The sequence below is a fragment of the Lontra canadensis genome, unplaced genomic scaffold, assembly GCF_010015895.1.
Source record: "Lontra canadensis isolate GAN:19392208 unplaced genomic scaffold, GSC_riverotter_1.0 scaffold8, whole genome shotgun sequence".
Lineage (NCBI taxonomy): Eukaryota > Metazoa > Chordata > Mammalia > Carnivora > Mustelidae > Lontra > Lontra canadensis.
In genome coordinates this window covers 34,680,740-34,699,131 of record NW_022631002.1, presented here as the reverse complement: position 1 = coordinate 34,699,131, position 18,392 = coordinate 34,680,740, and the positions used below count along the sequence as shown (strand labels likewise).

The following is an 18,392-nucleotide window of genomic DNA, read 5'->3' as shown; positions in this document are numbered from 1 at the left end:
GGTCAACTAATCCTTGACAAAGCCGGAAACAATGTCCAATGGAAAAAAGACAGTCTCTTCAACAAATGGCATTGGGAAAATTGGACAGCCTCATGCAGAAGAATGAAACTGGACCATTTTTTTACACCACACACAAAAATAGACTCAAAATGGACGCAAGACCTCAATGTGAGACAGGAATCCATCAAAATCCTTGAGAAGAACACAGGCAGCAACCTCTTCGACCTCAGCCACAGCAACTTCTTCCTAGAAACATCATCAAAGGCAAGGAAGCAAGGGCAAAAATGAACTACTCGGGCTTCATCAAGATCCAAACCTTTACGCAGCAAAGAAAACATTCAATAAAACCAAAAGACAACCAAACGAATAGAAAAAGATATTTGCAACTGACGTATCAGATAAAGGGCGGATATCCAAAATCTAAAAAGAACTTATCAAACTCAGGACCCAAAGAACAAATAATCCAATCAAGAAATAGGCAGAAGACATGAATAGACATTTCAAAGAAGACATCCAGATGGCCAACAGACACATGAAAAAGTGCTCAATATCATTGGGCAACAGGAAATACAAATTAAAACCACAGTGAGATACCACCTCACACCAGTCAGAATGGCTAAAATTAACCAGTCAGGAAACAACAGCTTTTGGCGAGTATGTGGAGAAAGGGGAACCCTCCTATATTGTTGGTGGGAATACAAGCTGGTGCAGCCACTCTGGAAAACAGTTGGAAGTGCCTCAAAAAGTTGAAAATAGAGCTACCCTATGACCCAGCAATTGTGCTACTGGGGATTTTCCTTAAAGATACAAATGTAATGATCCGAAGGGGCATGGGCACCCACATGTTTATAGTAGCAATGTCCACAATAGGCAAACTATGGAAAGAGCCTAGATGTCCATCAACAGATGGATGGGTAAAGAAGATGTATTATATATACAATGGAATACTATGTAGCCATCAAGAAAAAGAAATCTTGCCATTTGCAAGGACATGGATGGAACCAGAGGGTATTATGCTAAGTGAAATAAGTCAATCAGAGAAAGACAAGTATCATTTGACCTCACTGATATGAGGAATTTGAGAAACAAGACAGAGGATCATAGGGGAAGGGAGGGAAAAATGAAACAAGAGGAAACCAGAGAGGGAGACAAACCATAAGAGACTCTTAATCTCAGGAAAAAACTGAGGATCGCTGGAGGGGACAGGGGTAGTAGGGACGGGGTGGCTGGGTGATGGGACATTGGGGAGGGTGTGTGCTATGCTGAGTGATGTGAATTGTGCAAGACTGATGAATCACAGACCCATACCCCTGAAACAAATAAGACATTATATGTTAATTAAGAAAAAGAAAAAAAAAGAATTGTCAAATGATTATACTGTACACTTAAAATTAATAAAACACTGGATGTTAACTATAGTAGACTTTAAGAAAGATATGCGTGAATGAGGTCTTTTTTATTTATATATCTCTTTCTTTTTCACCGACCTTGTACTTATATTACATTTTTCTTACAGAACTTTATCATGATATACAATATTCTTACATCTGAAATTTGTTTGCTGGTTGTAGTGGTTACTTTATCATATGTTTCCAAAGAAATGCATGTCTACAAATTAATATATAAATTAATATTGGTATTTAAGTTGGTTTTGTTTACATATTCAAGTTTGAGAGGGACAGAGATAGGGACAGAGATAGTGAGAGACAGCATGAGCAGGGAGGAGATGGAGAAGCAGGCTCCCCACTGAGCAGGAGGCCTAATGCAGGGCTTGATCCCAGGACCCTGGGATCATCCAGATTACCATATATATTCAAGTATTAAGAGAAATCTCTTTTCAGGCACCTGGGTGGCTCAGTTGGTTGAGCATCTGCCTTTGGCTCAGGTTATGATCTCAGTCAGGGTCCTGGGATGGAACCCAGCATCAGGCTTTCTGCTCAGTGGGAAGTCTGCTTCTCTCTCTGTGCTCTCCCTCCCAATCTCTCTCTGAAATAAATAAATAACATCTTTAAAAAAAATCTCTTTGAAGTTGAATTATTTTAACTCTTAGTGTACAATTGATGAAAATAATTTGATAATTTACTGAAATGTAAAATTTTATTAGAAATGCATTTTTTAAAAAAATTATATTTATTTATTTGACAGAGAGAGAAAGATCACAAGTAGGCAGAGAGGCAGGTAGAGAGAGAGGGGGAAGCAGGCTCCCTGGAAGCAGAGCACCCAATGCAGGGCTTGATCCAAGGACCCTGGGATTATGACCTGAGCCGAAGGCAGAGGCTTAACCCTCTGAGCCACCCAGGCACCCCTAGAAATTCATTTTTTGAAGAAATGATCAGACTTTTAAAATATATTATTTTTTATAATAACATGACATTGCCAGAATGAGACAGGATTCAGCATTATGTTTATTTGTAGGCTTCATCTTTATAGATAAAATGCTAAGAAATCTTGTTCATATTAATTTAAATTAAAATCTCCCTAGATGTTAAGGTATGATAACTATATTGTGATTATGTATTTTTAAAATCTTTATTAGAGATATTTTAGAGATACATATTGAAATATTTATAGACTAAAAACATATTGGGTGTGGGTCAGAGGAGAAAAATGAGGGGAAAGATATGAAAGAAACAAGACTGGTAAGAGTTGGTAAGTTAAGTATAGTTGGCTGATAGGTACATCATACGGAAATTAATTATCCCATTCTCTATACCTTTGCATACCTTTAAATTTTTTCGTAATAAAAGTAAAATAATATTAGAGCTGCTGATTTAACTCACTGTATGTATGAAAAATGTCTGCCATATAATCCAGTTAGCAAAGCCAGTTCTCACTGTCAAACCAATCTCCAAATGAATTTCATTTTCTCTCAAGAGTTTGACTTCAGTTTCTCAATTCAAATATATGTGTTAATGTGTCTTTCAAGGAATATCATAAAAGTTGCTGAGAAAAGTACAGAATATGTATTGTGGGGTAGATTACTAAAAGCAGTCAAGGTTAAAATAACAGTTTTTATAAAATTTATCTATTTTTATAAAAAAGAAGGTAGTGAAGGAACATGCTGTTTATTAGTTAACTTACAGCAATGCAATACAGCTAAAATAATTTATAATACAATAAGTATGATAAAAGACAATAGTTCTTCATTAAATGTGAATGAATATTGATCTCAGATGTCTGGCTTTTGAAGTAATTCAATAAAAACCGAGTACAAAAGTTTTTTAAAAAGGGTATAAAAATGAGAACTTTTTTATTTCTTTACACAGAAGAAAATTTTCCTGTGAGTATAATAAGTGAGAAAGGTATAGACTATAAAAAATAATCTGGCTAAGGAGCAGCAGGTAAATTTATTATTTATTTATTATTTATTTTTTAAAAAGATTTTGTTTACTTATTTGAGAGAGAGACAGAGTGAGAAAGAGAGAGAGAGAGAGAACATGAGCAGGGTAAAGGGCAGAGGGAGAAGCAAATTCCCTGCTGAGCAGGAAGCCTGATGTGGAGTTTGATTCTGGAACTCCAGGATCATGACCTGAGCAGAAGGCAGACACTTAACTGACTGAGCTAACCAGACGCCCCTATTTTTTATTAATAAGAGAAAGAGAATAAACATTCCATAAGACATAATAAGATCCTTTACTTTAAATGGAATTTTTTGGGTATGATTTGATAAAAGTTTTCAGCTATATGATAGAAAACTGCATATCAAATATGAAGGAAATTATGTAAAAGTTTTATCCATAGGTTTCGTAGTCCTAGTGAACATTCTAGTCACGTATATAATAATCATTGTCATCACCCAAAACTACATTGGGATGAAAGGTACCTTCTTTCCAGTTAATGTTGTGTTCTAGTGTTAGAGTACTATGAAAGGCTTAAAGGTCTGCTATAGGAATTTGGTGTTTATTATGGATGCTTTTTGGTCTGCTGTCACAGGGCTCTCTCTGAACAGTAACAGATTTTTTACAACTGTTACAGAATGGAAGAGGCAAAGTCATTAAAACAAAAGCTGTCATTACTCCCACAACCTTAGTCTACCACATCTAAAATCAGAATATCTCACTGTGGATCAAAATGCTCCCTTCTGCAGCCAACCTTCATCTTAAGAGACACAGGTATAAGGAAAGAGAAATACTGGACATACAGGCACATCAATTTTAGGTAGGAGTGCTATGAAACGTGATTTACTAAATGATCTGTTTGCATATTCCTTGGTAGGTTTTCATTCATGGTAAAGTACATAAACAGACTACTGTGATGTGTTTCCAAAGATGGCCACATTATTTCCCATCCTATATGTTCTTTTGCATTTTAATTCCACCATGCCCACATCCATAGGGAGACTCTATAATCCTCCAAGATTTCCCTTGAATATTTGCTAGTTCTTTGATCTGTTCTGACCAAGAGAATGCAGCAGAAGTCAAGTGATGCTGTTTAACTTCTAGAATTGGATCTGGAAGAGAGCTATAGCTTCTATCTACACCTCTTAGGAAGCTCCTTCTTGTAAAACAGCCACTATGCTATGAGAAGTCCCAGCTAGCCACGTTAGCAGCACCACCAAAGGCCCTCTGTGACTATAGCAATGGTAATGGCTATACAGAAATGAAGGCAAGAGTCCAGGCTTTAGGGATGCCTGAGTGGCTCAGTCGGTTAAGCCTCTGCTTTCAGCTCAGGTCATGATCCCAGGGTTCTGGGATCCAGTCCCACATCAGGCTCCTTGCTCAGTGGGGAGCCTGCTTCTCCCTCTGCCTGCTGCTCCCCCTGCTTGTGCTCTCTCTCTCTGACAATTAAAAAAAAAAAAAAAAAAAGGTACAGGATTTTGAATTGGAAAGACCAGGATTTAAACCCAGATCTACCATTTATTTATAAATTCTGAGCACTTGTAGTGGTCACTTCACCTTTGAATTAGCCTCTCTAAGCAACCTCCTTCAGAGAGCCTCTTTAGCCACATAAGCTATCTGCTGCGAGAAAAAATACGAGACAAGTGATGTAACATGTCAAGCCAAGTGTCACTCAGTAGATATTTAAAAAACCAAACAGTCTTGTTTAAAGTTTTCTTTCTTCTCTTCCCTCACCATCCAATCCCAGGCCTCAGAGAAGACAGATCAGCTGTGCAACACCACACTATGCCTCTTCTGGAGAGACTGAGTGAGGAGCAGGATCTAGGAGAGAATTAAAAAAGCATCCCTGGAGAACAAAGTTACCCTGGTGATACCTGATGGGTCATTCACTCACTCTGAGCCTCTATGAGAACTCAAAGGTATGGGAAGGACCAGATAAATCTTAAGGACCTCAGAGAAATAACATCTTATGTTCACAGGAGAAAATGTGGAGATTTCTTTCAGCCATATCTTTACCACCCAGGTGCCCCCATCTCCATCATTTTTAAATGTACAGTTCAGTGTATTCTATGCTTCTTTTATTTTTTATTTTTTTAAAGATTTTATTTATTTATTTGACAGAGATCACAAGTAGGCAGAGAGGCAGGCAGAGAGAGAGGGGGAAGCAGGCTCCCTGCTGAACAGAGAGCCCAATGTGGGGCTCGATCCCAGGACCCTGGGATCATGACCTGACCGAAGGCAGAGGCTTAACCCACTGAGCCATCCAGGCGCCCCTCTATGCTTCTTTTAAAGTGGACTTTTTTCAATATATATGCAAGTAGTAATAAAATTAAAAAAAAAAAAAAAAAACAGTCTGCCCTCAAAGAAGGAAACAAAAACTTGACATATGCTAATAGAAACAGGCTGAATCCAAGACATTTTAAAATATCATCAGTATTCATGATGAAATGTTACTATCAAATTTCTTTGCACAGAAACTACAAAACTATGTGTTTCTTTAAAAAGGTGGTATCTTTTCAAATGGTTACTACAAAGAATACATATATAAAAATTTTAGATTTAACTAAAGGCAAAGTTGACTAAATTTTAAGAATAACATCTTAAATCATTCACTTACAAATAAATAAAAATTCACTTACATACAATACTGCCAACCAATACCTATAAAAAAGTAGTATAATCAATCACCAGGGAATTATAGGTCATTTGACCCCTCAAACATCCTAGTGGAACTCCAGGAAATAAAATTAGAGATCCTTGGGGCACCTGAGTGGCTCAGTCATTAAACATCTGCCTTTAGCTCAGGTCATGATCCCAGGGTCCTTGGATCAAGCCCCACACTGGGCTCCCTGCTCAGCTGGGAAGTCTGCTTCTCCCTCCCCTGCTCCCCCTGCTTGTATTCCCTCTCTCACTCTCTCTCTGTCAAATAAATAAATAAAATCTTAAAAAAATAAAATAAAAGTAGAGATCCTTAAGTGACATGCCATTCGAAATAATTACATCATATTCAATTTAGTCATCTGCTAAAGCTTTTCACTATTTCTATGGCTTAATTCTGAAAAGAAAAAGGTTTAGATGAGAAACAATGGGAAAATAAAATAATTTATGTACAATAGGAAAATTTCTTCAGGAATATAGAAAATTTAGAAAACTGTTCTATTATTTCTATGGAAATAATAGTAAAAAACTAATTTCTCAAGTTCTAATAGATTCCTTTAAACAACAATGTTCCAAATATAAATGGTATATAAGGTGAGAGGGGAAAAGGCTAATAGGGGAATTCTACTATTTTCATATCAGAAAATATGAATCATCTCAAGCCACCTTTTTTGTTAAGATTATGAATACTAATGCTGATTACAAAGTTAAAAACTACTTTGAGGAGTATTTCATCCCTTTGGTGTTATAAATCTATAATTTTCATATTTTTCTAAACAATAGATTTAAGTTACACAATATCATATCATTATTTCATTAAGAAACATATTTGCAACATTTTCTGTATTGCATCAGCAAACCAACAAAATCAGCAGTATACATGAAGGGTGATTAAATAAATCAGTTATGGGTATGAAGTGAGAAAAGAAAAGTGTACCTGGAAAAATACGGATTTATGCCTCTTGGATTGAGAGTAGCTAACTATATTTAAATAAAAGATACTAAGTGAAATAAGTCAAGAAGAGAAAGACAATTATCATATGGTTTCACTCATATGTGGAACATATGGAATAGTGGAGGACCACAGGGGAAGGGAGGGAAAACCGAATGGGAAGAAATCAGAGAGGGAGACAAACCATGAGAGACTCTGGACTCTGGGAACCAAACTGAGGGTTACAGAAGGGAGCAGGGTGGGTAGCTGGGGTAACTGGGTAATGAGTATTAAGGAGGGCATGTGTGGTGATGAGCACTGGGTGTCATACGCAACTAATGAATCATTGAACACTCTATCAAAATTATCAAAAACTAATGATGTACCATACACTGGTTAATTGAACATAAAATAAAGTTAAAAAAAACCTTTTGGTTCTACATTTTGAAATAATATAATTTTCTGTTCCATTGTAATGATAGCTATAGTCAATAGCAGAAATAAAAAGAAATAAATAAATAGTAGATAATTTTTTTTTTTGGCAGTGGAGAATAATATCCATCCATATAACTAACAGTTAAAAATGGATGCTTTCAGTGCCATTAATATTCATTCAAAATTTTTACACAATCACTTGTGAAGTAAAGGGAGTATATGTCAAAGTAGTTATCTATTACATACCTACATTAATAATCCCAAGTATACAACTTGGGTCTGAACCAGAAATACGTCTGAACTCGGTATGAGTCACAGAAATTTGAACAGACCAATATTATATTTGGCGTTGATTAAAATTACAGGTACAAATGCTTTCACTTCAATACTGAATATTCTGAATGCTTATGAAACATCAGTTTCAAATTCCCTTTTATAGAAAATGCTCATTAATGATAACCTCACATCACTGCAAAAGCTCCTCTAATACTTAATGGCTAGGTGTTATTTCTAAGTAATGGGGCACACGATTACATTATTTCAAGTCATTATAAAGTGAGGTTGAGACACAAACTGAAGCATCACCTTTGACCATTTAACATAGTTCAATGATCTCTGGTACCCAAGTAGATTTAGCACCCTACTTTCCCTGTTAGATAGCCCCCACTGTACCAATTAAAAAGGATCCTTCTGCCTATTATCACTACCTGCTTAGACTGACCATGTGTACATTTACTCCAGCCAAACTAGTCATGCTAATTTTATTTGTGGTCAATCTCCTATTTCCATGCTGGCATTGGACCGGGTTATGGCTGTGGGCTTTTCAGCACAATCCTATGCGAGCATTTAGTACTCTATTTAAAGATCATTGCAAATTTCCCATAAAATTAAGGTTCTGCAAATTTAATTAAATTTAAGATAATCTTGGGTCTGCATGCCCATAAAGCATAACATTTAAGTTGCAAAATGTAGGTTAGGTTTCTTGATAAATAAGACTAGGGTGCCAGTCAAGGTCTCATGAGTAGTCCAAAATGTCAATGCTGATGGCTTTTTTACTTATGTACCAGTACATATGTCTATACCTTGTAAAAGTGATATGGCCTAGATACATTTTTCTTATTTTAGTAACACATTAATGCTTGCTCCCATAGGGATATATTAAGCTTTCTGTTGTCTGGAATCATGATATTGCTAGGCTATAGTTATCCCAGCAATGCTATGGATAGGAATTTTCTGTCAGTTTATGTAATTTCATTCTTTAAACTGGCATCAGAATAAATCTTGTATACAAACTTGTTACTTACAACACAATTAGCTATTATTGTTTAATCTGTAAATGAAAGTATAAATGAGAATAAATGAAAATATTACTCCAGTATACTGAAATATACCAGAATATAGTGTATAAAAAATAAAAGTGAATATGTCTCTAGGCATAAGTTCTTAAAGCTATTATTTTTCAGTAAGCATCAGAGAAAAAAATCTAATGCAGAATTCAGAATAAGCTATGACACTATCACATGATACTCTCAATAGTTTTCTTATAGATTAAGTAGAAAACCCATAAAGATATTAGAAATTTTAAACTCTGAATTAATGATAGCTGTTTCAATAGTTTTAATTTCTAAAGGTCAAATTACATATTAAAAGTATTCCAAGTATTTCTTTGACTAAAGTGGAGATTATTGTGAAATAAAGCAGGCCTGAAGTCACCATCACGTTCTCAATCACATGTATGCCTTTATTTATTTATTTATTTTTAAGTTTTTATTTTTAAAGATTTATATATTTATTTGAGAGAGAGAGAGAGTGTGCACAGATGAGCATGGCAGGGGGAAGGCCAGAGGGAGAGGCAGAGAGAGACTCTCAAGCCAAATTCTTGGTGAGCACGGAGCCAGACCTCATGACCCTGAGATCATGCATGACCTGAGCCAAAACCAAGAGTCAGAGGCTCAGCCGACTGAGGGACCAGGTGCCCCGAGTTTTTATTAATTTAAGTAATCTCTACACCTAACCTGGGGGCTGGAACTAATGATCCCAAGATCAAGAGTGTCGTGCTCTTCCAAAAGAGACAGCCAGCGCCCCCCCACTCCCCGCCCCATGTATGCCATTAAAGAGAGGAAACAAAAAGACAGTTTCCTGAATAGTCCCAGCTCAAAGCAAACAAGCAGGACTGGCAGTGGCAGGGGTGACCTGTGCCTTCCTCCGAGCCCACCCACACTCAGCCCAGCCTAGACAGGGCCACAAGGGCAAAGCAAGATCTCCAACCAATTGGTCTCGAATTCAGGTCTCTCTTTCAGATATTTTTCAAATACTGGGGAGAAAAACTATGTTTGTCATTCACGATTCACAGTAAGTCCCTCAAAGATCACTACCACCAGCATTAAAATACCCATATTCCTTATTGAAAACCCTCAGAAAAAGTGACAGGAAATGTGACAGTTTCTTCTCATAATACCTTACATTTTGACAATTTACTCATCTATGGGCTGTGAATCACATTTCAAAAGGCAAATATAAAAATATATGACTTTTCCAAAACACAGGAAAGAAATTCATTAGATTTCCAAACACCTGGGGAAGACAGATTATTAATAAAGGTAGTTCACTGCACTTGCTGGAAAGTCAAACAAGTAAATGCGTTCTGTACTTTTTTTTCCCCAAAGATTTATTATTTGAGCGAGAGCAAGAGAGAGAGAGAGCTCGCGTGGATGCACACATGTGTGTGCAAATGGGGGGAGGAGCAGAGGGAGACTCTCCAGCAGACTCGCCACTGATGGTGGAGCCTGATGTGGGTCTCTCTCCCACTACTCATGAGATCATGACCTAAGCTGAAATCAAGAGTCGGACACTTAATTGACTGAACCACCCAGGTGCCCCATGTTCTATATTTCTGAACTAAATTTCTGTCTTATCAGACAAAGAAAAAATTAACCAAGCTAAAGGCATCTCATGAAAAGTAACTTGCTATAAAAGTTAGGAGGCCAGTTCTATTTAAGTCTAGAGGAATTATATCTTTGAATTCCAAGATTCCAAAGTTTTTTTGAAAGAGTGGCACGCATGGGTAGTAAGAGACTCCTAGCACACATATTTGTCAAAGATAAAGAACACAAAGTTTCCAGAGTGCAGAGAAGGAGTGTTTACATTCTCAGGCAAATATTGATTGCTCATTGAACAAATAAAATGGAGAAGGAACAGGCTTATCAGTAAAAGTCTCGGAGCAAACATGACTAAGCTAGAGAATTCAATCAAGACTGCAGGCATCTTTTTAATTAAATTTTTCCTAAAAAACATCTAAAGAACCAATATTCAAATGGGGAAGTATAAGTTTATATATTTAATTTCCAAGAAGATAAATGGCTTAAGCCAGTTCTACCTAGAGAGCAGTTGCAGATCAAATCCCAAACTGTTTGAGAAAGCCTATTTGATGACCAAATGCCCTTTTAAAAGTCTTTAGGAGCAAGGATTTCCAATGAGGTGAGTTTTCTCCTAATGGTTAAAGCAATCAGTTCACATAGGCACACAGATCCTATAGCAGCAATAAGTACAATTAATGACATGGTTATAATCATATTTACTCACCCTCCCAATAGTATCTGTGGCTGGCTGGATTCATTTGTAATACCAAATACATCAGGAATTAAATCACCATTGAAGCTGAAAAGAAAATATTAAAAACATTAAGCAGCTATTTCATAAAATTCTCATGTTCTAGCTTTAAAAGGAAAATAACCTTTGGGAGGTGTGGTTGACATCACAATGCTCACCAGTTTCTGCTGTGGTCAATAAAATGTTAGCAGAAGTGTAAGACATGTGTTATTTCTAGGCAAAAAAGGTTTATTATTTATTACTGGACCATCCAGCCTGCTTTCAGCTTGCAGTGGCAATGAGAAGACCATGTGTTTCATGTGGTCTGGCCCCACAGATGATGGGGCCTCTGGCACCTGACTGATGGCACAAAGTTGAGCGTACCACAGACCGACACTGGACATGCAGTGTAAGCAAGAAATGAACTTTTGTTGTGAAATTTTAGGTCTGTCTGTAGTTTCTGCATAACTTCGCCTATCCCTGAGTGGTAAGAAGACATCGTGTATTTCAGACCCAACCAATGTAGTTAGACGGGCTTAGGAGAAAAAGCCCACAAAAGTAATCCCCTGCTGGTTTAAACATTCATACTGTTCATTAAGTACTGCATCAAGAATGAAAAAATACACAACTATGAAAGCAATCAAGCTGAGGGCCTTTAAGATGATCAATCCATGGATTTACAGTTCAGACTTCAAATGGCCACTGACCTACTGATATATGATTACTATTTTAATAACTGAATGAAAGGCAGCAATGGAAACAAGAAAGTGGCTGTATACTGCTTTAGCTCCCCAAATGATCTCTGTATCATTACCAAAAGCCCTGACAGGAATTTGGATCACACTTAATCTAGTATGTGTGTGTATTTGAGAAATAAATGATAACACTAAAGAAGAGCTTTAAAAAAAGGTGTCTCCTTAATATAGACGTTTTTCTAAATCTCTGGAGAAAAGCCCATGCCATTCATATTTGTCAATCAAGTGCTAATAGTATTACCCTGAAATAGTTACCTTAATTCTTTGAGTAATGACATGGCTACAGTCAACATAGATCCATAATGGACACATTGAAAGCTACTGAAACAAAAAGACAAAATTTCTTCCTCTTTCTAAAATACTGAATTTCATTTTTTTTAAAAAAGATTTCATTTATTTATTTGACAGACAGAGATCACAAGTAAGCAGAGAGGCAGGCAGAGAAAGAGATTCAGGGGAGGCCGGCTCCCTGCTGAGCAGAGAACCCGACCTGGGGCTTGATCCCAGGACTCTGGGATCATGACCTGAGCTGAAGGCAGAAGCTTTAACTCACTGAGCCATCCAAGCGTCCCCTGAATTTCGTTTTTTTCTTTTCTCCATTATGGCAAGTAAATATCATACAGTCAAGAGTGTAAGACTATCAGTTTCAAAGGGTGAGTAAATTTAGTGTCAATGCTACTTTGCAAAGTGGTCTCTTATGTGAGAAATTTTATGTTTTTAAGTTTAAAATCATTCAAAGGAAACAAGCACATACTTACTCCATAATTAGTGGTTCATCTTGAAAAGTCCTATTGAGTACAGTCATATTATTAGGATCTGCATAGAAATAAAATATGTAAATTAGCAGGTACTTTATATTATATTTGATATCTACACTTGGGGTAAAATATCTGTTCTTTTCAAAATTCATCTACAATTAATTTCAACTACTACTATTAACAAGACACTATAAATCTAACTTAAATTGACACCAAGTTTGTAAAGACAAAATACTGGGGTTCATTCTATAGTTAAGACCATCATTACAATAACTTTCTTTAGAGGATTTAATCAAAACCTCTTAGGTGAGTCTTCTTTAAATACAATTTTGCACTGGAGCAATTGACAATATGCACAAAACTACTTGACTCTAAAATGTCCATGCTTACATACATGAAATGCTTCTTCAATGGTGCTGTTTCTTTAGATATTTACTGACAATGAATTTGAAGTACTGAGACTACTACTTATCTTCTCAAATGTTACAGAAAACACAACTGTATCCCTTCCACACTGCCTTGAGCAATCTGGCTTCATGAACAAAGTTATCTATTTAGGTATAACTAACTGGCTTTTCAGGTAAGTCTTGAAGGTTTTGGGGGAGACTCTCAAGCTCCACTCCAACCTTTTTGTGTTTTCCTATAACGGGGAGACCAGAAACCCAAACTAGCATTTCTCACATATCCCTGGATCTGAGATTCTGAATAAAATGTGAGCCTTGCCAATCAGATACACTGAATTTTGGAAGGCAGTAGTTCCACTTCAGTGTCTGATCACTGCATTTGTTGAGTATCAAGAGGCAGGGTGCAGAGCATCCATCTGGCTGGTGAGGGTCAGAGCAGACAGTGTCATTCTAGCAGCTGCTGTGCAATTGGCAGTGTTCTGATAGTAAAAAGCCTTCCTTGATGGCTCTGGGGACTGTTCCTGAAAGTTCAACCCAGGGTCTGTTCTTTAGCTATCCCAATGATTCTATAGGCCTTAAACCCTTTAATAAATCACTCTCCTCCTAAGATAGCAAGAGTGGAATGTGTTCTCTAGAAGTGATTTCAGATTCGCCCCTGACTGAAAAAGAAAAATCAGAAATTTTTTATAGACAATTACTGACTCTTAAGAAATTCATTACTGAACTGATTTCAGAACAATATTTTGTTATATTTACCTAAGAATAATGGGCATATTCTTCCTTTAATATCCAGTGATAAACATTAAAAACTCTTAAAAAACAAATTCACCTAATGTTTGATTTTGTCCCCAGAAGATAACAGCTCCCAATTCACTGCTGGCATGATTTTTGGGAAGATATGTCAGAAGGACATCCATTTGTGAATCTCCATCATAATCCCCAGGGACTACACTCGTTATCAGTGCACTGTGATTCCTAAAAGAAACAAACATTTTAAGGTATCGACTCAAGCTATAATGGAAAAGGACACCTTAATATTTGTACTACAGACAAATATTTTCAATGTAAACTTTAAAATCACAGAACTGATTCTCATTTCATTCTTTTTTAATTTATCATCCTTCATATACTTAGGCCTCTTTGAGCTACAAAATAATTCAGGATGACTGCAGAGACAAATCTGAAATATTTCAAAAGAAAGCACAGTTTTATGTTCTTACACTAGCTAATATAGTCCTTTTACTTTGTTCTTTTGTCAAGGACACCAATGCATTTGGCTGGTTTATAAGAAATGGAGGCTCATAATCAACTGTTAAGGCAATAAGGGGTATCACTGTCATTTTATTAGTTAAAAGTTTATTATTTGTAAAATATTTAATTTTTTATTTTAATGCAGATGTGAAGATTAATCATTTTATTTTTGAAAAATATTCAAGATTCACAATGGTAAATAAGTTCTTTTTATCAAACCTGGCAATATGCTATCAAAACATACATACCTAATTTTATATTTTAATAATGAAATAATTCTGAAATTATTTATATTAACCTTGAAAACTTAAAACATGTCTTCTTGTAACATTTGAATGACCCAACCAAAAAACAAGCCTTAAATTCAATCTTTATTTAATTCCACTTAGAGCAAATAGCAAGATAGCAAGTTTTCCAATAGACTAGAGATAATTACTTTGTAAATGGCATCAAGAATCTAAAAATATATATAACAGATTTTATTTAGGGTGAAAATGAGAAAAATACTGAAAAGGTTAAGCAAGGTTAAGAGGAGTGAAGAGAAACAATAGTATCATAATGCATCTACCTATTATGTCCCATACATTACATCAATGCTTAATAGCTATTAACTGATAATTTTTATCACCTGAATTATCATTCTCATTGAACTGACTAGAAAACTGAGGTCTGGAGCGATTAAAAAGCTAAAGCGAAAAGCTAAAACTAACTAGCTAACTAGCTGATAATTAAACTGAATAGCTGAAATTCAAATTGTGTCAGCCTCTAAAACTAAACTTCATCCTGATAAAATCATTTTGGTAATGCTAGTTTCCTCAAATAATTCCAACAATACTTTAAGTTTTTCCATGAAAATACCTGGTTTTTAAAAATGATGCTACAGCAATCACCCATGCTACGATGTAGCAAACTGTATCTAATTGTGGAGGTCTCTTCATCTGCATGTGCATACAGAAGCATACTCAGTAACACATACTGAACATAGTTGGCATTAATACCTGTCTAAATATATTCATGATTTGAGGGCAAAAAGTACGCTAGAATAGACAGGAATGTATTACAAAGGATTAGTTGGGAATTTAACCTAATCAGGTTATATGGCCACAAATGCACAGCTTCTTTATGGCTGTAAAAATAAGAAGTAGAACGTTTAAAGATATGAGATTGACATATGTGTTTTTTTTTTTTTTTAAGATTTTATTTATTTATTTGAGAGAGAGAGAGAAAGTGAGAGAGAACATGAGAGGGGAGAAGGTCAGAGGGAGAAGCAGACTCCCTGTGGAGCTGGGAGCCCGATGTGGGACTACATCCCGGGACTCCAGGATCACGACCTGAGCTGTAGGTAGTCGCCCAACCAACTGAGCCACCCAGGCGCCCCGACATATGCGTTTTTCTTTTCTTCTTTCAAAGAACCGACTAAAATGATACTGAATAAAAGTTTTTTAAAAATATATAACCCTCAAAAAAAAAAGAGATCATAAAGGGAGATAGGGAGTGGAAGGAATGCTAACTGACTTATGAGCACAAGAAAACTATAAGCTAAAACGTTTTAAGAAAAAGGCTTAAGAATGAAAGTTTTTGCCCAGAAGAACAACTGAGAAGCTCAGAATTTGCAGTCATCAGAAATTATGAAAGACAAGAGTGATGCAAGAGGCTGAAAACAGGTTTATCTGAAAGTCTGTATTGTCAGTGATGGTCCCTTGTCCCTCTCTCTCAATAAGACAAGAACCAAGCAGTTTATTAACCAGGGATTACAGATTTAACTTACAGCAAAGGATAAGGTTTGGGACTACGCTAAAAACAGAATGTTAATAGTAAGTCTACAGAAGGAACAATCTGACTCTTGCCCCCAGCTCTATCCTATTCCTTGGATGCCAGGCATCCAGGAACATACCCACAGGGCAAGACAGGAGATAAGTCGCACCATGCAAAGTTTCCAATCAGCTTGTTAGTGCCATACTATTAAGTATGATATTTCCACTTTTTGAAGAAAATTATGAATATTCAAGAGAGCCAAAACAAATAGCAATAAGGAAATGGAAGAAAAGAGAAATAATAAGGGGAATAACACTGCATTAATCAAAGAAAATGAAACAAACTGCCTTTTTTTTTTTTTAAAGTTGGTAGAAGTCTAGTCCTTTGTAGTTCAAACATTTCTTTCCAAGAAAAATCACTTCCAAGCAGGTCATTTCTTGTATATAATATTTACCTACTGTTCCCTGCCCACGCCAAGCATGCTGACATTTATTACTAGGAAAATTTCTCAAGAAGGACAGTTCCTGTTTGTTCATTTAAAACTTTCCTCTCAATGTTCTAATTCAAGGTCCTTTTTTTTTTTTTTAAGATTTTTTATTTATTTGTTTGACAGAGATCATAAATAGGCAGAGAGGTTGGTGGGAGGAGCAGGGTGGGGGGTAGAAATTAGGCTCCCTGCTGAGCAGAGAGACTGATGTGGGGCTTGGTCCCAGGACCCTGAGATCATGACCTGAGCAGAAGACAGAGGCTTTAACCCACTGAGCCACCCAGGCACCCCAAGATTTTTTTTTTTAACAAATGTCTGAGTTTAAATATTATAGAGTCTGAGCAATCATTAGCCCACAAAGGGACTTAAATATTTTTTAAATTGTTTCCTAAGTAATTTCTCATCTTTCTACAAACCAATTCACCCTGTAAATGGTTAACAAGTAAATCAACTTAAAATACCATTTTTTTCATCTTTCCTTTATTTTTTTTTTATAAGATTTTATTTATTATTTGACAGAGAGAGAGACACAGCAAGATAGGGAACACAACCAGGGGGAGTGGGAGAGGGAGAAGCAGGCTTCCGACTGAGCAGAGAGCCTGACCTGGGGCTTGATCCCAGGACTCTGGGATCATGACCTGAGCCAAAGGCAGAAGCTTAACAACTGAGCCACCCAGGCGCTCCTTCATCTTTCCTTTAAACAAGAACCTGTAATGATTCCCTACTTTTCATGGCATTCAGTTCAAACACTTTGTGATAACCTTATCATAGGTTCCTAGTCCTCCCTGATCTCATCTTCTTGGTCCATAACTCTCCAAAGTATACCATCCATTTCAGTTAAGTAAATCTTTCCATCTCCACTTCACAACATGCTTACTGCTATCTCTTGTTAATGCTGTGTCCTCAAACTTAAAAGCCTGCACCTAAATTATATTCAAGGTCACTGAAATCCTGTAACTTTCTAGAAGTTTCCACTTTAGTCTGCACTAACTCATTTTTTCTTCCATGAACCAGTCATCAATCAATTCTTGCTTCTTGATGTTTCAAAACTGTGCTGGCTCATTACTGATGATAATCACTGAGTTTCAGGCCATGTCAGTGATAAAAAATAAAAATAAGGACTATTATTTGAACAAATCTAAAATTCAGCTTGATTTAAATTCCTTCAAAATAAACCTTAAAAAACCCACCACTTACCAAGCAAAAAGAAATGAGCACAGAGATCACTGACCTTTTCCCAGTGCAAATAAAGGCCCCCTCCCACCCTCAACACATAGTTGACCTAACAAACCTGTGAATGAGCTGGTGCCATGTGCACACTCAGGATGAGGGACAATCTCCAACACATTCATGAAGGGGTATTAGATTGCAAGAGAATAAAGGATGTTTATGCAGGAACAAATCTAATTTACTCAAACATATTTATTTTTTTAAAAAGTAAGTAATTTTTAAACTTTGGTATACTCAATATTTTTCCTAACAAATCACTTGCTACCCATACCTCATAACTAGTGGTTTTGTGTCAACATAGTTGAGTAAAATTGATTCAAAGACAATTCAACTAGCTATTGCATATCAATCATTACAACAATGATTGTTTTTACAGGAAAATATACATTTGTACTTACTTCAAGGACACTTTTACTTTGGGTTTAAAATAGGGTGCATTCTGGTCTGCCAAAAAGACGATTAAATCATTTCCTAAAAGAAGTGAATATACATTATTAGAGAAATATTTCCAGGTAAAACCTCTAATCAGTGGTTACAAAATGCTTTCTGGGTGCTGTTCTTAACAAAAAAACTTTTATTTTACTCCAGTTCCTCTGCCCTCTCAAGGTGAGTCCTACTTGTCTGATGGAATGGGAATACCTAACAGTATATCACAAATTCAGTGTTAAAGTGGCACAGAAACAGGAAGGATGAACATAGAAAATGAGGCTGATCAGAACAAACTGAGGCCAATGGTTTCTGCCAGGAATCAGATCAGGTGACTTAAAAGAATACATAAAGAACATGCCTTTTACCTACAGTA

General features: G+C 36.3%; 1 protein-coding gene across 1 annotated transcript in view; it reads right to left on the bottom strand.

Annotated features, from left to right (window-relative positions):
• ITFG1 (integrin alpha FG-GAP repeat containing 1) overlaps positions 1-18,392 on the bottom strand; it is a 289,345-nt gene that overhangs the window by 269,326 nt on the left and 1,627 nt on the right. The window contains exons 2-5 of the mRNA XM_032854567.1: positions 17,989-18,061; positions 13,697-13,842; positions 12,464-12,521; positions 10,945-11,019 (exon numbers count right to left, since the gene is read on the bottom strand). Coding sequence (XP_032710458.1) covers positions 10,945-11,019; positions 12,464-12,521; positions 13,697-13,842; positions 17,989-18,061 — 352 coding nt within the window. The remainder of the gene's footprint in view (positions 1-10,944; positions 11,020-12,463; positions 12,522-13,696; positions 13,843-17,988; positions 18,062-18,392) is intronic.